The following is a 24,695-nucleotide window of genomic DNA, read 5'->3' as shown; positions in this document are numbered from 1 at the left end:
CAGGCCGCAGCCACTTTGCTTTGCGGGGACCTGCTAAGCAAATCCGTTCAGACTGTGGAACCAACTTTACAGGTGCCTGCAAGGAGCTGCACATACTCCTTACCGATCCCAAAGAGCCCAATGTGAGGAGGTACTTGGGTGAAGAGGGTTGCTCTTGGGTGTTTAACTCTCCGCATTCCTCCCACATGGGAGGAGCTTGGGAGCGAATGATTGGTTTCGCCAGACGGATACTCAACTCTATGCTTATGCAAACCAACCCTTCATGCCTAACTCATGAGGTGTTGTCTACTTTAATGGCAGAGATCACAGCAATTATTAATGCTAGGCCATTTGCACCTATTTCTTCAGACCCGGAGTCACCCTTTCTTCTTACTCCTGCAACACTTCTGACTCAGAAGATGTCTACTTACCCTCCTCCTCTGGGAACCTTTGACAGCACAGATCTTCATCGCCAGCAGTGGAGACGGGTGCAGCATCTGGCCAACACATTTTGGAGCAGATGGAGACGTGAGTACCTTCCTACGCTGCAAAGCCGAAGCAAGTGGCAGGATGTACGACCTAACATTGAGAAAGGTGACCTGGTTCTGCTTAAGGATAACCAGGAGAAAAGGAATGAATGGCCCATGGCTCTGGTTACAAGGACATTCCCTGATGAAGATGGGAAGGTCAGGAAGATTGAACTCAGGGTCACAAGATCTGGGTCAGCGAGGACCTTCTTGAGACCTGTTTCTGAGACGATCCTTCTCAAGAGTGCTGAGGAATTAAACTGATTTAGTTTTCCCTTTTTTATTCAGACTTAATAAGGTTATTCAGAGAGTGGTATGTAATTAATACCAGGCGGGGAGTGTCATGTTTCAAATTTTGGTGTGTTCTGTGTGAGATGACAATAACACACAAAAAGTTTGGTGTCAATATGCCTAAGCATTCCAGAGATACAGCCTCAAGTGTCATTTTGGCATTGTGCCTCAAATTCATCACTGTGGTATGCAAAAACGGTTTTGTCTATCGACACAAAATCCATAACTTTGTGTCAGCATAGTCTGAAGATCATCTGATTCAATTTTGGTGAGGAGGAGGACGGTTGAGGAGGAGTTCGAAAAAGTAGGTTTTCAACATAAATCAAAATGGCGGACCGGAAGTTCAGCTTAATCTGGCATATTTGGTATCTATGTTGTCAGCATAAGCCAGGGAATATTTTGAGACCAGTTTCGTTGCAATAGGCTAATGCATTAAAAAGTTATTAGCATTTTTATTAGTGTAATTATTCATGGTTAATGAATGGTTTATTACTCTTGACCAATAGGTGGCGCTGTTACCAAATTTATGTCGCATGGTCAGTGTGAGGTGGGGATGACACGTACAAAGTTTGGTGAAAATATGTCAAAGCTTTGCAGAGATACAGCCTCAAATGAATGTTGGCACCCTTTCAGCAAATTCGTTGATGCGCAAAATGAGAACCGTTTCGTATATCGACACGAAATCCATAACTTTTTGCCATCATTGTCTGAAGATGATCCACGGTCTAGGAGGAGTTCGAAAAAGTAGGTTTTCAATATTAATCAATATGGCGGACAGGAAGTATGGCTAATTTTTGCATAATTGGTATCGATGCTCTCGGCATTACCCAAAGAATATAGCGAGATCATTTTCATTTCAATAGTCTAATTTATTCAAACGTTATTAGCATTTTTGTGATATTTCATTATAACTCTTGACCACAAGGTGGCGCTGCCACCAAACTTTTTGAGTACCTTCAGGGCATGGAGCCGAATATTTTTGTAACTATTTCCTAATGATGCTGCATAAAAAAAATACAGCATTTTAAAACATAATTCAAAATGGCCGACGCCTAAAATGGCCCACACGGGAAAATTTTATACCATTCGACTCGACATGACACACTGAATCTAAAGAGACCAGTTGTGTGATTTTTGGCCAAACCATTCAGAAGTTATAAGCCAAAATATGCATTTTTCATATCTCCTGACCACTAGGTGGCGCTGTGTCGAAACACTGCAGGTAGTCTCAGGTCATGCTTATTATAACACACACCAAGTTTGGTCTCAATATGCCAAACCGTTGCCAAGATATAGCCTCACGTGTATTTTTGCGTGCTTATCGTCAAATTTGTTTACGTGTCATTCGACAACGGTTGGACGAATCAATATGAATTCCATAACTTTTTGCCAGCATGGTCTGAAGATGATATGAGCCAATTTTCGTAAAGATCGAACTAGCAGTCTAGGACGAGTTCGAAAAAGTAGGTTTTTCAAAAAAAATTTAAAATAGCGAAAAAACTAAACCTTGCCATTTTTTAATTTTGGGGTTGGGCCAAGAATTCAGAGGAAAAAAGAATTTCCATTTTCTGGCTTAAGGTTCAAAACTTATTAGCATACAAACATTGAAAGTTTGGACAAGTGGTGGCGCTAGAGAGTAGGAGATAGAGACTTCAAATTTGCTATAGTTAATGTTGGGACTGTCCTTTATCAGTGTTCCAAATTATACAACTTTCCCGCAATCGGTTCTATGGGCTGCCATAGACTCCGGAAAAAGGAAGAATAATAATAATAAGAACAGGAACAAATACAATAGGGTCCTACGCACCTTCGGTGCTTGGCCCCTAATTACTGTTAACCAAGAGTAACAAATTTTAAGGGATTAATCACCTATTTTCGTTTGCTGCATGTTTTTTTTTTAAACGCTAAAAAATAAATCAGACTTTGTGAGGGAAAAAATAGGAAAATATTTTACAACAAATCCTTTAAATTTAACAAATTTATCAGAAAAAAACAATAATTAAAAATATATAATTCTAATGGATAAATATAATTGCAGTATATAATAATATAGGCTTAGTAATAAAAAAAAATTAAAATAATAATTTAAAGTTAAGCATAAGGTAAGTTTGGGCTTTCTCAATCGGGAGAAATCCAAATGTTTCCATATTCGTGATGTTGCCCATTTGAAGCTTAACTATTATTCATGAGGTAAATAGGCTGTGTGCGTTTCAGTATCGATGGGAAAAAAAAAATCATAATTAACAATTTGTCAAAGTGCTAACGGCAAATGTCTGGTGAACGACTGCTGTTTCCAGTGAATATGTGCGCAAGGCATCAGCGATCAAACAGCTGAAACAAATAATACTTAATTTTTGGTCACACATAAGGCATAATTAAAAAATGCAAAGTGTTGGTAGTTTGAAAAATCAAGAATAATAACAGAGCTAATACTAATCATTGCTAAATGCTGGACCGTTCCCATTTCGCTCTGCATATGGAACCTGAAGATTTTTTTAAACCAAGAATGAACCAAAATGAAAATGAAATTAAAACACATATACATATACATATATACATTTACCTGAGCACTATATCAAACCATGCCATTTAACTAAAGGTAGTGTAAGGGTTTTAGGTGAACCAGTGGTTAAATATAGCCACATATATGAAATTATGCATAGAGAAACTCGAAAGAATGAACTCAGAAACACAAACATGCGCCCTCTGCACTCTGAGCACTCTTGTTTTTGGGAGGTGTTCATTTGTTCTGCCACAATACTTTAGGATCGATATTTTCACGTTCTGAAGGCTTCAAGTGCCAGTAAAACCAAGTAAAAAAGCATATGCTTTCCCAAACAGCTGTAATTTTCGCTGCATTGCATGTAGGCGTTCTGTGAAACAAAGGACGCTATAACAGGAAGAAGCGCCATCGTATCAACTACCAAAGTCGTCTCTGTTTATCGAGCTTGGCATGAATGTATTTTAGAGTAACTGGGGTAAAACCTTAAGCTTCTTCGGTGTTTTCGTTGCGGCGCTCGCCGCTGTCTTTTGCTATCTTGAGAATTCAGAGATCAACGAGACTCCTGACCTGAAAAATTTGTCACACTGCACATGCGTGAAATGCGTTAAAAAATTTGACGTAATTAACGACAAACAACTAATTAACGTCGTTAACGCGCTATTTTTGACAGCCCTAATATATATATATATATATATATATATATATATATATATATATATATATATATATATATATATATATATATATATTTACTGTTTAATAAAAATATATGATCCTTTGTGTAGGTCTTCTTTTAATTAGACTGTAGCCTAAGACTATCCTACATTTTAAAAATTAACAAATTGTAAACAATTTTATGTTCTTTTTTTTTTTAAATGTTACAATGTTATATCAATGTTATTGTTGTTTTACTTACTGCTATCTCATTTTATAATTACTAGGGGTGTAACGATTCACTCGTTTTCTCGATGCATCGATTACAAACCCTGTCGATTCATATGCATCGATCTTGAAACATGATTTTTAAATCGTGAATCGCCGATCTTGGACAGTAATCGATTCAAAATGCTAAGAATCGAATGAACCGTGATTTCTATAGCGATTCAATGCTTTCAAAATGTATACACATTAAATTACTACACGCACAAATTAATGGAGACCTTGAAGAGTGTTCGTGAATCGTGCCTCTTATCTGTCCTTCACGCGCTCCACTGTTTACCTCCTGAGACGGTCACAGGATTGCGCTCGTGCTCCGTTAGTCTCTGACGCAGCTGACGTGTGATCTATAGGACTCGTGGCCAGTAATGCTAACGTGAAGTAGTTTTACTTTTCTGTCGTTTGTCAATGGCGCTCTGCATCTTACCGACGGAGTTACTGTAGCCATCGACAGCTGTATTTATTGCATGGACGGAGGAGAAATGTAAGAGAAATGTAAGTGTCTAAATCATGAAAGTGAAAGTGAAAGTGAAGTGACATTCAGCCAAGTATGGTGACCCATACTCAGAATTTGTGCTCTGCATTTAACCCATCCAAAATGCACACACACAGAGCAGTGAACACACACACACACACTGTGAGCACACACCCGGAGCAGTGGGCAGCCATTTATGCTGCGGCGCCCGGGGAGCAGTTGGGGGTTCGATGCCTTGCTCAAGGGCACCTAAGTCGTGGTATTGAAGGTGGAGAGAGAACTGTACATGCACTCCCCCCACCCACAATTCCGTCCGGCCCGAGACTAGAACTCACAACCCTTCGATTAGGAGTCCAACCCTCTAACCATTAGGCCACGACTTCCCCACCGCACAGATCCATTGAATGATAAATGTTTTTAAACAATGCGGATGAACCGAATATACGAAGGAAACTTTTACAATTAACCACAGCATTAACAACGAACTTGAAATAAGAGCGCAAGATTTATCTGATAATCAGATGCATGAAAGTAGTGTTTGTTTCATTAGCAAACAGACATCTGGCGCGTTTTCTCTCAGAATCATTCGCTGATGGAGAGGAAAAGTTAAATAGAGATGAAGACGTTTTCACACTGAAAGAGAAGCTATCTTGCTCTCATAGACGTGCCAGGCTATATCTGCAGCTAAACTGAATAAAAGCAGAATGAACTGATGAAACTAAAAAAAAAAAAAAACAATATGAATGATGCAGTGCTAATTGACATTTATTACAGTACAGAAACTATAAAGTATATTTTCTACCTTATTCTGTGCAGAAAATTGAAATAATTGCTAATTAAATGTAGCCTAGTATATAAAACAATCATAAAATAGCCATTAGGAAAAAAATATCGATTACAAATGATTGATCATTGTCCAGCAGTGTATTTGATTACAGCTAATTAAAAGTATTTACAAAAGAAGATAATTCCTTGTCAAAAATAACAATAAAAAAAAAAAATAATAATAATAATTATTATTATTATTATTATTATTATTATTATTATTATTATTATTATTATATAGGCTACATACATAAAATTATTGTATTTGACATTTCTGTCACTTCTGAAATTATGGCTATGCCCCTGGTGTGACAAAATGTTAGTTTATACATAATACTCTTTAAGCTCTTTTTTAAAAACTTGGCTTACATACATTTTTACGTATGCCATGTCGCATCATTAAACTAGCATTTAACAATGGACATTTTTTTTTTTTAACCTATGGTTCTCTAACCATAAATGCTACTGTAATTTGCCCCCTGACTAAGCATTTAAAGAATTTAGTAGAAGCATTTAAATAATCCCATGAATGCACTTAAAGAATGCAGAATCGAATCGTTATAATCGAATCAAATCAAATTTAATTGTGAATCGAATCGAATTGAATCTTTCTAAATTTGCAAAAATCGTTTTTAAATCGAATCGAAAACCTATGAATCGTAATCGAATCGAAGCCTTGCCAAAGATTCACAGCCCTAATAATTACATTCATTTCGCAATCCGTCCCTTTGCCCCACCTGGCGGTAGTTTCACGAATGATTTCAACACGAGACTGAATTACAGGCCCTGGCCACCTACTGTATGTGAGAGTGTGTTTATGTTGAATGTGAATGTATCTGTATGATTACCATCTGTTTGAGCACAAATCAGCTCGCTATTACTGTATGATCACGGCTCAGTGTTGTGGGTAACGCGTTACAAAGTACAAAGTACCGCGTTAGGGTACTCTAATTACTTTTTTCCTGAAATGTGTAACTTAACGCGTTAGCTTCGTGCATAAGTAATCAGTAACTTCGTTATTTTTTTTTAAAAAGTAATCCGTTATTTTAAGGAAAGGAAAATCCCGACTGCAGCCTGCTTTTTGTCAGACAGTAGTCCTAGGTCTACTGTGCCACCTGCGGATGTATCAGCGGAGCTGAAGCTCTGTGATCGTAAAGTCAATGGCTGTGATGCGTCTGTGCCCTGCGCCTGACCCTGTGTGTGTGTGGGTTTTTTTTTTTTTTTTTTCGAACTCCCGGCAAGATAGCAGAGAGGACAGCGTTTGGTTTATGGAAGTACGCACATTATTTTCAATTTGTCAACGAAAAAGAAAAGAACATAACGGTAAAATGCACACACTGCTTTGTTGAAAAGCTTCTGTCGCCAAAAATTCTACCTCAAATTTAACGCTACGTTTTAATCACTACTTTGAAGAGTAAATGTAAGAGGACTGTGTTAAAGCGAATTTAGGCTTGTGACTGTGAGTGACACTTTAATAATAATTAGTTTGGCTATTAAGCGATTTGTCATTTGCCTGTGTGGCAGTGAAGGATTTAATTCGGTTTGTTATCATTTTTGTTTGACAGGCAGCTGTTAATTTCTGTTAGATCATTGGCTGGCTGGTTGTTCATCATTTTTAAATGGATTTAAATCTGCAAGCCTGTTTAAGGTTGTGTTTACAAGTAAGCATACTTGGTTACGTTAGGTGCGAATTTTGATTAATAATATGTTCTGTGATAAATAAATAAAACGCCATGTGGAATAGCCGATTGCTGACTGTCTTTCCTGTTATTGTTATCCTGCGGTGTTAATTTAGTCGGATGACTGACGTTATTCATTGTCAGGAGTCACGACTTCTAGGTGCATTTAAAGGGGCCGGGGGCTATGTCTGTCATGTGTGAGCCGCTGCAAACGGCTTTTAATTTTTGGTAACGCATGAGTACTCTAACGCGTTACTTTTATGAATAGGTAACGCTGTATCATAACTGATTACTTTTAATTGATGGTAACGTTGTAACCTAACTAACTACTTTCCAAAGTAACTATACCCAACACTGTCACGGCTATCAAAGTGAACGCGTCTATATGAAAAGAGAGAGTGGATTATTTACTTTACTTATTTACTATTTACTTTATGGCACATTTGTGTTATTTCCATCTGTATAAGTGGCCATCAGCACATCAGCAATTATTTTCATTGTAATTCATTGTAAATGCTGCATTTCTAGCAATCTCAGGATTTTCTGTAATTGGCACACAAAGTTAAAAAAACAATTTAATTTTAATTATTCTTATTTTTCTTACTCAAATTATTCTCATTGCATTGTTCTAGTGCTCAAATAAATCACTTATATGATGTCTAAGTTTCTGTCTAGTGTTTTATAATAAAAAACTAAAAACTATGGAGGGGTATGTTTAATGACTAAATAGTTTGTAGAAGCCTTCAATACAGTTGGTAAATATTTTTTTTAGGGCTGGGATAAACGATTATTTAAAAAAAAAATTAATCTAGCGATTATTTTTTAGATGCATCGATTAATCTAACGATTAATTTTTTCAGACCGCTTCGATTTCGATTATCTCCCCATTAATTGACTACTAACAATTTATACAGGTTGATTTACATATCTGAATGAAAAAAAAACATGAATTTCTTAACATTGCAATATATGTTTATTGCTCTTAAAATTACAATATAAAAGACTGACTAAGAATGCATTACTTTGCACTTGTATAGAGATATCATTCAATAAAACCTTGAAGCCTTGAAAACACATAGCTTACTGAAACAAGCTTAATTAACACATAGGGCCTAGCTTACTGAAAAAAAGTTCTTCTTTCAGATGAAAATAACAACAACTTGATTTCTAGCATTCAATAAAAAGGTCACCCAAAATACTTGTTTGGAGCAATTGAAAGTATACAGTAACCAATGTAAATTTGAGGGCTCTAATACAGAGAGTGCATTTCCAAAAAAATAAATAAATAAAAATTAACAGTGGGAGCCAGCAGCCTGTCATGGAGAAAAAAAAAATCTCTGAATGCTCCACGTGAAACTTTGGCGTTCCGCCCTTTTTCTATCGTGTCTAATGATTTTGGTTAATATGCACGAGGGAGAGAGAGAAAGAGAGCAAGACAGCGCTTGTGCAGTTTGAAGACTGTGAGTGCACGAGCGCGTGAAACTTTAGTGTTTCGCCCTTTTTCTATCGTGTCTAATGATTTTGGTTAATATGCACGAGGGAGAGAGGGAGAGAGAGAGAGAGAGAGAGAGAGAGAGAGAGAGAGAGAGCGAGCAAGACCGTTCTCATGTAGTTTGAAGACTGTGAGTGCACTTGAAACTTTGGTGTTTCGCCCTTTTTATATCGTGTTTAATGATTTTGATTAATATGCACAAGGGAGAGAGAGAGAGCAAGAAGCCCTCGTGTTGTTTGAAGACTGTGAGTGTGCGCGCGCAGCCGGGGCGCTCTCTCATACGCGCCCTGTCAGGCACAGCGATCAAATAAGGCTTTGACAGCGGCCAAAAAAAAAGATCAATGCAGAAAAACCCCTGGATTGGTTATATAACGTTGGACAGAATGTTGATCCGGCCATCGCGTATATTCAGCGCACATAAGGTAAACGTTTTGCAAACGCTTTTTAGAGAAATATAAACAGGTCGACGAATCGATGCGCATATTTTGCATCTACGTATTTTTTGCGTCGATGTCATCGATGACCTCGACGCGTTGTCCCAGCGTTTGGGAATCCAAAGTGCACCCAAACATCAGACCTGTTGGTTATTGGAGGATCTTCTATTTCTGTAGCCTAACATAAACATATAAGTTGGTGTTTTTGTTTTTTTCTTCGGGGGTGTCAGGAGCATTGCCTGTTACATCGTTTGGGTTTTTGCACTACATTGTTGAACGCATAACATTAATTAATTAGTCCAACGAACTGTTCGGTACATAATGCGTACCGCGTACCGAACCGAAAGCCTCGTACCGAACAGTTCAATATGAATACGCATATCGTTTCACACCTACTATATATATATATTTATACACAGCTAAAAGTGCTCTACTTAACTTAAAATTGTAAGTTTCCTACTTCAGTGTGTTACAAACAGGTTCTCCCAACTCAGTGATGCACCCACTGAGAAACCTGATGAAAGTGCTCTAGTTATTGGTGATTTGATTGTACGGAACATGAACAGAGACACCAGCCACCATAGTCAAAAATTTACCAGGAGCCAGAGCGCCTGACATCTTGGCAAATTTAAAAGTGCTGGCTAATGCTAAAAGTAAATACAGTAAGATTGTAATTTATGCCGGCGCTACTGATGTTTGACTTTGCCAGTTAAAAATAACATTAAAGAGGTGTGTGAACTTGCAAGCACGATGTAAGATATGCTCTGGTCCCCTCCCTGCTTACCGTGGTGACGAGATGCATAGCAGATTATCATCACTCAGTGGCTGGAAGTCTAAGTGGTGCCCACAGAATAACAAAGGTTTCATAGACAATTGGACGAACATTTTGGGGCAGACTTGACCTGTTGAAAAGAGATGGTCTTCATCCCTCATGGGGTGGCACCACTCTTCTCTCTAGAAATATGGCAAATAGTCTTAGTGTTTATACTTGACTAACTGGGGCACAGGTCAGGAAGCAGACAGACTGGCTAAACCGAATGTGTGCTAGCTGCCTCACGTTACAGAGGTCAGCTAATTCTCAGCACATAGAGACTCATTCACCCAGATATCACACTATAGAGACTGTGTCTGTTCCCTGAAAATAGAAAATACAAAAAACGTCCAAACCAAGTTAAGATTAACAATTTAATTTAGGTTCAACAAATAAACAACAGATGCAATACGGATAAACAAATGATAAAGCTTGGCTTATTGAATATCAGAATCTCTTTCTACGAAAACACTTTTTGTAAATAATATGATCACTGATCATAATCTAGATGTCCTCTGTTTGACAGAAACCTGGCTAAAACCTGATGATTATATTATCTTAAATGAGTCCACCCCCCAAGACTACTGTTATAAACATGAGCAGCGTCTAAAAGGCAAAAGGGAGGTGTTCCTTTAATTTATAACAACATTTTCAGGATTTCTCAGAGGGCAGGCTTCAAGTATAACTCGTTTGAAGTAATGGTGCTTCATATAACATTATCCAGAGAAACAAATGTTAATGATAAATTCCCTGTTATGTTTGTACTGGCTACTGTATACAGGCCACCAGGGCACCATACAGACTTTATTAAAGAGTTCGGTGATTTTACATCCGAGTTAGTTCTGACTGCAGATAAAGTTTTAATAGTTGGTGATTTTAATATCCATGTTGATAATGAAAAAGATTAATTGGGATCAGCATTTATAGACATTCTGAACTCTATTGGGGTTAGACAACACATTTCAGGACCTACTCATTGTCGAAATCATACTCTAGATTTAATACTAGGGGTGTGACGGTTCGTATATAACCGTGAGACCGGCGGTTATAGTTGAACACCGTCATTAGAACTCTATAACCGCCAAAACAGTGTCATTAAAATATTTTTTACAAACATTTTTTAGATAGGATCATAAGATGCGCAATATAGCGGGAGACATGGTTTTTACCACTTAATGAAGTTTTGTAAATCGTCAGACATGATATTTACCACTTCATAAAATTTTGCTTTGTAGAAAACCTTTCTTAAAAACGAATTTCGTTTTGTACAAATTTTGTCTTAATTTTAATAAATGTTTCATCAACCAATTGCGTGTATTTTAATAAATAAAAAGCAAATATAGCAGACAATGATAACCGACATGGAAGCACCAGCGCGCCGCGTTCACTTGCACTGCACTAGAGCGCATCTCATCGCAAATGAAACTCAGCGTAGGCCTATGCCTCATACAATAGCATTAAATATCTTTGCTGCATCCTTTCTAGAACAGACAATGGCATTTTTTTTGCGACTCGCATCAGCAAAGCATTGCATGGCTATAGACCGCAAAACAATCAGCGGATGGCGGGCGGGTGCGGCTTTGAAATTTGCTCCAAAAACGTTGGCTCGGATGATGAGTTTTGTGACCGATCTCCTTAATAAATGGAGGTCTGAAATCTCTGCCCCTTTACCGATCAGAGCGCGCGCTGACACAGAGTTAACGCGCTATCTCCAAGAACAACCAATTGACTCTACGGTAGATCCACTAAATCCCCCCCCCCCCGACGGTTATGTTATGAACCGTCACATTTGACTCACGTCATAACCGTCATCACCAATTCTGAAACCGGCACACCCCTATTTAATACTGTCACATGGAATTGATGTTGATAGTGTTGAAATTATGCACCCCAGTGATGATATCTCAGATCATTATTTAGTTCTGTGCAAACTTCATATAGCCAAAATTGTAAATTCTATTGTTACAAGTATGGAAGAACCATCACTTCTACCACAAAAGACTGCTTTTTAAGTTATCTTCCTGATGTATCCGAATTCCTTGGCATATCCAAAACCTCAGAACAACTTGATGATTGTAACAGAAACGACGGACTCTCTCTTTTCTAGCATTTTAAATACAGTTGCTCCTTTACGCTTAAGGAAGGTTAAGGAAACCAGTATGACACCATGGTATAATGAGTATACTCGCACCCTAAAGAGAGCAACCCGAAAAATGGAGCGCAGCTGGATGAAAACAACACTAGAGGTATTTCGTATTGCTTGGCGGGAAAGTAACCTATCCTACAGAAAAGCATTAAAAACTGCTAGATCCGATTACATTTCTTCTCTTTTAGAAGAAAACAAACATAACACCAGCTATTTAATCAATACAGTGGCTAAATTAATGAAAAATAAAGCCTCAAGTGTTGACATTTCCCAACATCACCGTAAGTAATGACTTTATGAACTACTTTACTTCTAAAATAGATACTATTACAGATAAAATTGTAACCATTCAGCCGTCAGCTACAGTATAGCATCAGACGGTGCACTATAGACCCCTTGAAGAACAGTTCCACTCAATCTCTACTATAGGAGAGGAAGAATTGTAAAAACTTGTTAAATCATCTAAACCAACAACATGAATGTTAGACCCTATACCATCTAAGCTCCTAAAAGAGGTGCTTCCAGAAGTCATAGATCCTCATCTGACTATTATTAATAGGGCTGGATGATTAATCGAAAAATAATCAAAACCGAAATTCATAACCTCTAACCGACGTAATTTTCCCATTTCGGTTATTGCGGTTTTTAAATCCTGTTAACACTCCCCCCTTAAAAGCATACTAGCGCGTGTGTAGCCACATGACTCTGCTTTTATGCCACTGACTGGAGAGCAAAGCGGTGTGAGCGGTGAGCCTTGCGTCTTCACTAAACTTTGTCAGTTGTATATGGTTTGGACATTCAAGCGATTAGATGAACGGATGTGTATTCTTATATCGAGCTACCATGTTCGCGCAGCTGCATTGTGGCACGAACACTCATATAAACAGGATCTATGAAGATCACGTGGACAGAGGAACACAGAAACTAGTTGTCAGGGCTGTCCTGTGATTTATCACTAAAGTAGCTTAGAATCTCAAAACTTAGAGCATGTTGTGCGCACATGAAGCAGAAGCGCGTGCACAGAGAGCAGCGGTCGCACTGCGGGTTCCCAATTTGTGTCCATTCTGGGTTCCCGGTTTGTGTCCGTTCTCTGACTGTTCTGTGTATTTTAACTGTAGAAACGGTTGTTCCGAGTAGAAACTACGATACAGAAAACTACATCAGTATATCATCATAAACGCAGCCGTTTCTGTTTTACGTGAACGTAAACAGATGAGAAAGAAAACACATGTACAGTATTTTTGCTTAAAGAGACAACAGCCTGATAAACACGCTGCCTGTCATTAATGTTAATCAAAGAACAAAAGAAAATCATTCACTGGTCTTGACTGAATATATTAATAACTTTACTTGATTAATATTTATTTTATTTATAAAAAGAAAACTCTGCAGTGTTTTTAAAGTTTTAATTATTTTCTGTACCTGAAATTTAGTTTAGTTGTACAGATTTATGATATTGCTAATTAATTTGTTTGATCTTATTACTGACTGTTTACTTGTCTTTAACACTTTAATATTTGAAATTTATATTAATGTAGTTGTTTTTGCTATGTTTTTTTTTTTTTTAATCACAGGCAAAATTCCTCTTGCAGTGTTTTGTAGAATGCTGATTTTTGCTCATGTTATTCAGCTGCAACAGAATGCTTTGTAAAAATGTTTGACATCTAAATGTTTGACTTAATTTTTTATATATATATTGGATTTTTTATCTTATTGGAATCGAAACTAGGAATCGATAAGAATCGATAAAATTCAAACGATACCCAACCCTAGTAAGAAATGTTACGAACATAGATAAAATAACTGCTGATAGTCAATCATATTTACAGTACAAACCTTGTCAGTGAACTATGAGGGCAAAATAAAAATAATAATAATAATAATAATAATAATAATAATCGTTCAATAATCGTAATCGAGGCAAAATGTTCAATTAATCGAGGTTTTGATTTTAGGCCATAATCGTCCAGCCCTAATAATTAATTCCTCATTGTCTTTAGGATATGTCCCCAAAACCTTCAAAATGGCTGTTATTAAGCCTCTCATCAAAAAAAACACAACTTGACCCCAAAGAACTAGTTAATTATAGACCGATCTCGAATCTACCTTTTCTCTCCAAGATACTAGAAAAGGTAGTATCCTCACAATTATATTCCTTCTTAGAGAAAAATGGTATCTGTGAGGATTTCCAGTCAGGATTTTAGACCGTATCATAGTACTGAGTCTGCTCTCCTTAGAGTTACAAATTACCTGCTCTTATCATCTGATCGTGGTTGTATCTCTCTATTAGTTCTATTGGATCTTAGTACTGCATTTGATACAATTGACCACAACATTCTTTTGCATAGACTTGAACACTTTTTTGGCATTAATGGTAGTGCATTAGCCTGGTTTAAATCGTACTTATATGACGCCATCAATTCGTAGCAGTGAATGAAGAGGTATCATATCGATCTCAAGCGCACTATGGAGTACCTCAAGGCTCACTCAGTACTAGGGCCGCTACTCTTTACGTTTTACATGTTACCCTTGGGAGATATCAACAGGAAACATGGTGTTAGCGTTCACTGTTATGCTGATGATATAAATTGAAACACCAATTTGAAAAACTAATGGAATGCATAGTCGATATAAAAAACTGGATAATGAGTCATTTCTTACTGCTAAATTCTGAAAAAACAGAGCTGTTAATTATAGGACCTAAAAACTCTGCATGTATTAACATTGAATACCGTCTAAGACATGACTGCTCTGTCAATTCTTTGTCATCAGTTAGGAACCTAGGTGTGCTATTTGATAGCAATCTTGTCCTTAGAATGCCACGTTTCTAGCATTTGAAAAACTGCATTTTACCATCTCAAAAATATATCTAAATTACGGCCTATGTTCTCAATGTCAAATGCAGAAATGTTAATCCATGCATTTATGAACTCAAGGTTAGATTATTGTAATGCTTTATTGGATGGTTGTTCTGCACGATTAGTAGACAAACTACAGCTAGACCAAAATACAGCAGCAAGAGTTCTTACTAGGCTGACCATATTAGCCCGGTCCTGTCAACACTGCACTGGCTCCCTATCAAACATTGTATAGATTTTAAAATATTGCTTATTACTTATAAAGCCCTGAATGGGTTAGCACCTCAGTATTTGAATGATCTCCTATTACATTATAATCCGCTGTGTTTCTCAACACTCAGGCAATTTGATAATACCTAGAATATCAAAATCAATTTGCGGGCGGCAGATCCTTTTCCTATTTTGGTGCCTAAACTCTGGAATAACCTACCTAACATTGTTCGGGAGGCAGACACACTCTTGCAGTTTAAATCTAGATTAAAGACCCATCTCTTTAACCTGGCTTACACATAGCATACTAATATGCTTCTAATATCCAAATCCGTTAAAGGATTTTTAGGCTGTATTAATTAGGTAAACCGGAACCAGGAACACCCGATGTACTTGCTACATCATTAGAAGAATGGCATCTACGCTAATATTAGTCTGTTTCTCTCTTATTTCGAGGTCACCATAGCCACCAGATCCAGTCTGTATCCAGATCAGAGGGGTCACTGCAGTCACCCGGATCTAGTATGTATCCAGACCAGATGGTGGATCGGCCCCTAGAAAGGACCTCTACAGCCTTGAAAGACAGCAGAGACCAGGACAACTAGAGTCCCAGATACACATCCCCTGTAAAGACCTTGTCTCAGACAACTACCAGGAAAAGACCACAGGAAACAGATGATTCTTCTGCACAATCTGACCTGGATGCAGCCTGGAATTGAACTGCTGGTTTTGTCTGGTCAGAGGAGAACTGGCCCCCCAACTGAGCCTGGTTTCTCCCAAGGTTTTTTCTCCATTCTGTCACCCATGGAGTTTTGTTTCCTTGTTGCCGTCGCCTCTGGCTTGCTTAGTTGGGGTCACTTCATCTACAGCGATATCGTTGACTTGATTGCAAATAAATGCACAGACACTATTTAAACTGAACAGAGATGACATCACTGAATTCAATGATGAACTGCCTTTAAATTAAATTTTGCATTATTGACACACTGTTTTCCCAATGAATGTTGTTCAGTTGCTTTGACGCTACGGTTGTAATGGTATGAGATTTTCACGGTATGATAATCGTCTCAGAAAATACCACGGTTTATTCCAATTTAATCAAAAACAAGAAAATTTTATCATTGATGAACCGTATGATTTCTGCGATGCAGAAAACGCGGAGAGAATCACAGAATCCAGTCATAAAAACTAAATTTACAGTTTAAGGCGGAATGGCACGGAATTTGACAAATTTTGAATGAATTAATCAAAAATAGGTCATTATACTTGCATCAAATCACGATATGGACTAATATCTGTAAATATTAAGCCGGAACAGTCTTTTTAAATATGAATCTTCAAGTTCTGTGTGTCTCTGTTAATGAATGGCGCAGAAGTCTGATTTCGGCGTCTGCTGTCTCACTAAATAAGGACGTGAACACATGAACAACATCTCCAGAACTGCTCTGCAGTCTCTTCATGAGCATCTGACCATTTGATTTGAGTAAAACTAGCGTCACATCACATACACAGAACTGTAAAGGTACGTCAACCTGTCAAAATAAAAGTCCGGACAATTATTTGTCATTTTTTTATCTTTAAACTTATTGTCATTGTTCACAGTACAACTACAGACAGAGAAACAATGGGTAATTAAATGTTTATTTTTGATGTATGCATTGCATTCATTTTAAAAAATAAAAAAAAATTTTTTTCTAAAAAAGGAAACTTAGTTTTTCATTTTAAGAGACCCAGGAGTCTTATTTTCTCTTGCATAATTAATATTGCACATTAATTACAAACACATTTTAATCCGATTACTCGATTAATCGATGGAATTTTTGGTAGAATACTCGATTACTAAAATATTCGATAGCTACAGCCCTACATTGATTATTTATTAGTTTAATAACATTTATCATTAATAATTCATACAAAGAGTAGCTAGCTACTGTAAATTCACTGTCATGACTGGATTCTGTGCTTCACATCACGGAAATCATAATGCATTAACCTTAAATTATAAATGGGACATAGCTGTATCTGCACAGGATGATGATATTCTGAATAGGTAAACATCTTAGATGCGTTTCCTTGTTTTGCATCTGCTTTCCGACCACAGTTTTTGCAAACTATGTCTACCTTCATGGACAAATAAGCATTTGTTTTTTATATACAAAAAGCAATATTTTTATCAACTTTGCCAACCGCAGAAACATTCCTTAAAAAAAATATTCTCAAGTAAAAGTACCAAACTACCAGAGTAAAGTAAAAGGCAGCACCTGTTTCTGAAAAGAAGACATACTTGACTTTCTTTAAAGGCAAGTAAAATATCAGAAAAATAATAAATTTAATTAAATGTGAATCGAATGAGCGGAGGACAAATGACCGAAAAAAAGACTCACTTTTTTGATCATCAGTTTTCATTGAAATATCAAAATCTAAAAAGAAACCTACACAGGATGAATTTATTGGGAAGCTGGTTATATGCTGAGCTTGGACCTTGGCATATTTTTTTGTAAATTTGGTATTGTCCAGATGATTTTGTTTTTTGTGATGGTTATCGATATTTTGTTCAAAGTTATATCTTAACTTGAAACAGATGGTTATTACATTGTAGCTGTAACATTTTGTTAGTTCTAAAATGTGTTATATTTTGCTGCATACATGTGGATATACAATTCTTACAGCATATATAACAGTCAATTTCACAAGTTATACACAAAAGTTTATCAGAGTGCACTATAAAAGGTCATCACAATTTTTTTAGCTTTTTTTTTTCCTACTTGCAACTTAAATGTTTTAGTTATCAGGCTTATTATTTAATTTAATATTAATTTCTTAATATAAAATCTTATATATATATATATATATATATATATATATATATATATATATATATATATATATATATATATATATATATATATAAAACAGTTCATGTACACGTCGCATAAAGTGTGTTTTATTTTGTTAGGGTACTGGGTTAGTGGCACAGCACTCAATGTTTGTCAGTGCCCATTTCACCCTTGTTTGTGCTGCCATACCTTCCTCCACCACTGCAGTCTTTGATGAGCCCAGTAGTCCATCCACTGTGAAGAAGTCCGAGGGGAACAGAACCAGACTAAAGATGACTTAGTAACCTCAAATGAGCTAATGAAGATTAATGAAAAAAAAAAGTTACATTTTCAGTCATATGAGAGGCAAAACAGTTAGGTAATTACTACATTATTTCATCTTGGACATTAGATTGGGTCCAGTAAAAAAGTCACTCATTAATATAACACAGCTGATAAAACAAAAGACTCACCAACCAGATGAATGTCCTAGCTGACTATCAGAATGATGGCACAGACCTGTCTCTGCCAATCCAAAGGGCAATGTCCTATTCACAAGCCCCAAAGCCTGAATATACTGCTTCAGAGCACCTTGAGGGACAAAAATAAATTTAAAATACCCAGATGGCCAGAGCCATCGCATGCTCATGGTATCCGTAATGTAGCTATAAACAAATAAAAATAGGTGAAGGGTCTGCACTCACCCTGCAGGAGACTCGTCCTAACAGACACACTGTCTTTCATAAGTGTTTCAATCTTTTGATGTGCTTCTTTTTTACTTAAACTTTCTTGGTTGAAGATTTCTTGAAAAGCCCCTATATTAACCATCCTGAGAGATTCCTCACACGTACTTTGCACGGAAGTAGTGATCCCAAACACAAATGCTCTTGAACGTACTGCTGAAGTCCACTGTTCAATAATGTTTTTCTTCAGTTCTGTTCCTAAAGGCCCATATGTACAGGTTCTAGTGTGGAAAGCTTCAGGAGAAATGTAATAACGGTCAGCACAAAGTTGCATTAGAAGGCTGGTTTTGTCATAGCTGTCATCACGAGTATTGTACCTAGATATATTCAGCCGAAACCGAGGAAGCTTTTCGCTTAAAAACCAGAGACGCCTTCTGATGCAGTTAAGGAACATTTTCATTAAGGGTTCAATTGCTAGCAGTTGGCATGTATAAATGAAAAGACAGCAACATAATATATTATAAAAATTAAACGTCGCATGAGATGAGTGGCAATGAACTCCGTAATAACTTGTATGCCTGTTCAGTGAGCGCGTTTAAATGATTCTTCTACAGCTGTTGGCATCAAGCTTCCTGGTCCACTGTCGAAACCTTTTATACTTTTGAGATTTCTGGTAGGCTAGACGCATCCAACGTTAAGATTACCGCCATTTACCATACTGGAGTGTGGAAAAGTGTAGATTCTTCTTATTTTTCTTATTCTTTGGTATTTATGGGCGTTTGGCAACATAACTTATTGGCGCATTACCGCCACCGACTGGACTGGAGTACGGATCAGGATATTTACTTTTCTTTTTCTTTCACCTTCTCTCTCTCTCTTTTATTTTATTTGTTATTTTATTTTTATTAACATTTTGTCAGTAACATTTGACATATGAAAACAGTGTTATATTCCAACGAAAGTTAGCCTTTAGCAATGATTAAGAATAAACAATCTGTTAGAGGGATTTACAATAACAGACTACAATAACACATATTTAGATAAAACAACAAATAAAATAATACAATGCAATAATGCAATACAAATACAATAACAATTATATCAAAGACTAGATAATAATAATACGTTGACAAATAATAAAAAATAAAAATTTTCTTTTTGACTCAAGTAAGGGGTAGGAAATCTCATCTAAAGAATATCTCAAATCACAGGTGATTGAAAACCTTTTTTTTAATCTGGTATGTTTTAACTGCTTTTTTGTTTTGTTTTAATTTACAGTGGGATTCGACTAAACTTTTTAATTCAGAGCAAAATTCAATAAAATTTAGGTTTGAAGCTGTAAATGTACAAGCATAGGACTTTAATGGTATTATTTAAAAGAACAGAACCAGTGTTACATGACAAAAACAAGACCATTTCTTCGATGATGTCAATAAGGTTATTAGAGGATGCAAAGATCAACACTGAAATCTCATTCCAATATGGTACTGTAAAGGGACATTTAAAGAACAAATAAAGCACTGATTCATTTTTCAGATCCACAAAAAGAACATTCTGAGTGAATATCCATAAATTTAGATAAAAATTACTTGCATTGGTAAGAATTATGAAGGTGGATTTCTTAAACTTTGTTTGATATCACAATTTTTTTGTGAATAGACCATATGTTACATGAAGATAAAGAAGGATACATCCATTTCAATGAAGACACTGCTTTACTACTTAGATCTGATATGAATATTATTGCATTTTTTATGTAACAAGTCAATACCACCTATCGTTAATCAAGGAACGTCTTCATTTAAAGGAGAGTATTTTAAGATTGATTTGATAAACTGTAGAAGTTTAGCTAAAATACCATTAATTATTCTCAAAAATGATCTTTGAGTACAAAAAAATTCATAACTAATCAGAGTCCCATCCGTGTTTATAGATTTTGAAATAGAAATTATATTCTTTTCTACACATTCTTTATTAAATATTGTCCTGTTTTTACATATATATATTGATTATTCCACACAATGCATTTGTGAGGTGAAAAAATTGTGTTTAAAAGCCAGTTTCCAAGAATCAAGTGCTTACTTGTGAAAATCTGATAAATGGATAGGTAACTTATTACATGTAAAATTATAACTTGGAAAATATGTTAAACCACCACATTTAAATAATACATTTGGAATGAAAAACAAGGGAGCATTTCCTCCAAGCATACATTGTTTGACCCAGTTGATCTTAAACACCTGATTGAGAGTTGTGAAATCAATAGCAGCCTCCCTCAGCATGGTCCCTAATCATTGTTTTCCTTTTGATATATTCAGTCGTTTTACCTAGATAAACCTCTGTATGCTGATTTGCACACTCTGCTGGCCTCTCTTGATCTCAACCGAATGTCAACTGCTACTCACAAATCAGGCAACCAACTGGACCTTATTTATACGTGACACTGCTCTACTGATCATGTTCTGGTTACTCCACTGCACATGTCGGATCACTTCCTCCTCACTCTTAACTTCAACCTGGCACCTCACACATCACTTACCCCTCCACATGTCATCTTTCGACGTAAACTACGCACACTTTCACCCTCCCGGCTATCTGCAATGGTTTCATCTTCACTTTCTTCCCCTAAACTGTTTGCATCTTTGGATGCTAACAGTGCTACTGATACTTTCTGATCCAATTGTAAGGGTAACAGGTCAATTGAGCTCAAAGGGAATCATTTAAGATTTTAAAGGGAATTTGAACAGAATCACTGTTTCACGGCTGGTCACAGAGACGCCCTGCGGTTCAGTGAACGAGCCGTTCAACATCAAATCTGCGCTGGATACTAATATCCAAACTATAGTGAAACACTATCAATTAGCACAGTAACAAGATCGGCAGTTTAAGACATTAACTTTAAGCACAAAACACAAGATACTTCTCTTTTCAATATGAATAAGGCTTTATTAGATAAATCTAAGACATATAAACTAATCTAACACATGAACGCACGCACTCACACATTCACACAAGTTGCAGGAAGATCGAAAGTTAGGGAAAGATGAGTTTAAGAGAATGGAAATATGGAATCCCAAGTTTACAGCAATACGTTAAATTGCATAGACATGAACAACCATCAATCACGTAATTAGCCCTCGCATTGAGTTCCTCAATGGGGTTAAAATTATATTAGATACACCAGCACAACAAATATCTGGGGATACATTGCCTTTGTTTCCTGTGAAAGGGACTCCCGTTGAAAGGGGTATCCCGGAATCCTCGGGGGTATCATAAATCATTTGTTTATCTTACCAAGCATGTGGTCCGAATTTTCCTGCCTTGCAGGGTCTAATTTTGGACATGATTCCTATTACCAGGTTATGATATATTTTACAAATAAATGATTGTCAGGACAATATCAAGCAAGAAAATTCAATCACACACATACCAGACATGACTATGTATCCTTCAGCTATCCCATAGTTATAAAAAAAAGAACATACACAATAAGTGATTATAACATGATAGTCAAATGTGTGGGTGACACATAAATGAATATGGAGTGAAGCGATGGACTGATTCATTTATAAGTCTTTTTGAGTTCATTCTGGTCCATATATCTGTACAAAAGAAGTTTCTTTGCCATTCTCTGACAAAGGGATGTTCTGTGAAGACAGAGGTTTAAAGCCCTTCCCCCTTAGGAATTTCAGTCTGGTTCTGCTGGGTGGGGGAAGTCAATGGAGGTATTTAACTTGATCTCCTGGGTTTACATGTGATGTCCAGCGTTGCATTTCCATTACGAACAACACATTTGGCACCAAATTTCTCTTCTTTGAATTGAAATTGTAAATAATTGTTCTAGTGGTGTTAATGTTGAAGCTGTTGTGTGAACAAGTTGGTTGGTCATCTTGCTTGGTTCTTGTGGCACTAGAACTGATTTATGACTTCCTGAGGAATTTGGCTCTTGTGTTTCAAACATCGCTTTGATAGAGTCTTTAATTTGTCTAGTTCGACTCGTTTCTGTTACACAATCTTACATCTTGTTTAGACACTTTTTGCCCCTTATCTTCCAGGCCAGCTCGTAACACCCCTTCTGCCCCTTGGTTATCTGACATTCTGTGCGAACTGTAGTGTATTTTCGTCTTCCATGGATCTGAGGAATCACACTATCTCAGGGTTTTGTTTCCATAAGAAAGATGTCTGCACCAAGGAGGTCTGTTCATTTATTGTGTCATATGTCCAAATAGAGTATACCATATACCATATACTATACCCCTGCACTTTCTGCACATTCCATTCTCACGCAGGCCTCTACATACAGTCAAATGAATGATTATAACAGTAGAATAACTTGATACATAAATGGCTTGATTCACATTGATTATGCCTGATTAGTTTACATATTGACTAATAAAAATCTTCCACATTCTCCCCTTTGAGACTTAGTAAGTTTCACATTTGATCATTTTTATCCAGAGTGCTACTCCATAATCCAGTCATATTAGTTACACTACCTACTGACTAAATAAATCACATTGTATTATCACCAGTGACTAGATTATGAAATTCCACTCCACTGGAAATTCCACTGGACCAAACATCTCTCTCCTAATTTGACGAGGAGGGAGTAAAAGATCCAGTCTCCCTAACCCCTCATTAAAGATAAAACAATGTTCAGCACTTCAGCACTTGCCTGTGGTTGTCACAGTTATGTAAAATCCAAGAGAAATAAACATCAGAACATAAAGAATGTAACATCACAAAAATGGCATAGTTGATCTTCAGTCCATATGTCTTGTGCACTGTACAGGCCATTTTGGTTACTCTCAAAAATCAATTTCCCATCATCTCGATATCTCTGAATTTAATTAACTTAGCTGTGGCTTTGACTAGTGACCTCAATATAGGAAGTACACAGTAAAATAGTAAATCTCCTGTCAATAATGCAATTCCTAAAAACTTTCCCAATTTAGTTATAAACTATGCTCCCCATGCTCCTAACTTTAAATCAAACTAGTCTTACATGTTATTATCTTTTCCAACATTTTCTTTATCTACCATTCTTAGCCTTTTCAATTTGATCATTACGTCATTAAATGCTCCTTCTGGAGCAGTATTGTCCCCCAAACATAACACATACTTTTCCTTCTTCAATTCTCAAATAATCTCGAGCTTTTCTACTTTGCTTTTTTCATTCTATTTGTTGCATTCAATTTCTCTATTCTCCCTTCAAATCTTCCTGCATCCATATTTCCCTTCTAATAACCTTCAAATTCTTCATCTGCCATTACTTGACATTATCTTTCTACTTTTTCTTTTCCATTTCTTGGCTCACATCTGCTCTCAAGTATTTTGATCTCAGTTAGCAGTCCCATCACTCTCTCATTCCGTCTTCACCAGGGAGACTCTTTGCGAGTCGTTGCAATGGTCTTTCCCTCGTTGGCAAGGGTGGGTCGTTACTAGCACGCCCTTCATCCCTCACTTCATGCTGTGTGGAGTTGTTGAAGCTGGTTGGTGTATTTTAAGGTTAGAGATGTGAACTCAGGGGTCACTCTGTAACAATTTTGCTGATTAATGCAAGGCTCTCTTGAGATCATAACTGCACCCTCACTGGTTCTCTTTGATGGAGCGAAGCATTACTTGGCCTTACTAGAACTGCTGTCACCTGTAAATGGAAAACTTCAGAGTTTTTTGTTAGTGATATCAAGCATGCTAATTTGCTCATCTTTCCAGTTGTCCTTCTTGGTGTGACCTGTGGAAATATAATGTGGGTTGAGGGCTGTCTTGGCCCTTACAATGAGAAAAGAGTGAATACCCATATTTTATAATATAATAAAGAATTTGGTTTTAATCAGTTTTTAGCATCCTTACTATTTTTCAATTAATTTCAATTTTATTCTCAACAATTTGCTTATTCAGTTATCTCTTTTTGTTTTATGAACTAAGTTCCACTATATTACTGGATAATTTATCTAGTCCTATCTTGCTCTGTAACATAGGCCTTTTGACCTGGAAAACAGTCAACCCACTTTATTTATTTTAACAGTC

At 36.6% G+C, this 24,695-nt stretch overlaps 1 protein-coding gene across 3 annotated transcripts in view; it reads right to left on the bottom strand.

Annotated features, from left to right (window-relative positions):
• The window catches only part of polg2 (polymerase (DNA directed), gamma 2, accessory subunit), a 94,169-nt gene extending 74,737 nt beyond the window's left edge, over positions 1-19,432 (bottom strand). For 2 of the 3 annotated variants that reach the window (XM_026261890.1, XM_026261891.1), the window contains exons 1-3: positions 18,687-19,432; positions 18,456-18,573; positions 18,193-18,298 (exon numbers count right to left, since the gene is read on the bottom strand). In XM_026261890.1, coding sequence (XP_026117675.1) covers positions 18,193-18,298; positions 18,456-18,573; positions 18,687-19,125 — 663 coding nt within the window. In that variant the 5' untranslated portion in view covers positions 19,126-19,432. The remainder of the gene's footprint in view (positions 1-18,192; positions 18,299-18,455; positions 18,574-18,686) is intronic. The other variant, XM_026261892.1, reaches the window with a different exon arrangement.
• Between the last annotated feature and the right edge of the window lie 5,263 nt (positions 19,433-24,695).

This window comes from Carassius auratus, unplaced genomic scaffold (genome assembly GCF_003368295.1).
Source record: "Carassius auratus strain Wakin unplaced genomic scaffold, ASM336829v1 scaf_tig00215944, whole genome shotgun sequence".
Lineage (NCBI taxonomy): Eukaryota > Metazoa > Chordata > Actinopteri > Cypriniformes > Cyprinidae > Carassius > Carassius auratus.
This window is presented reverse-complemented; position numbering and strand designations above follow the sequence as displayed.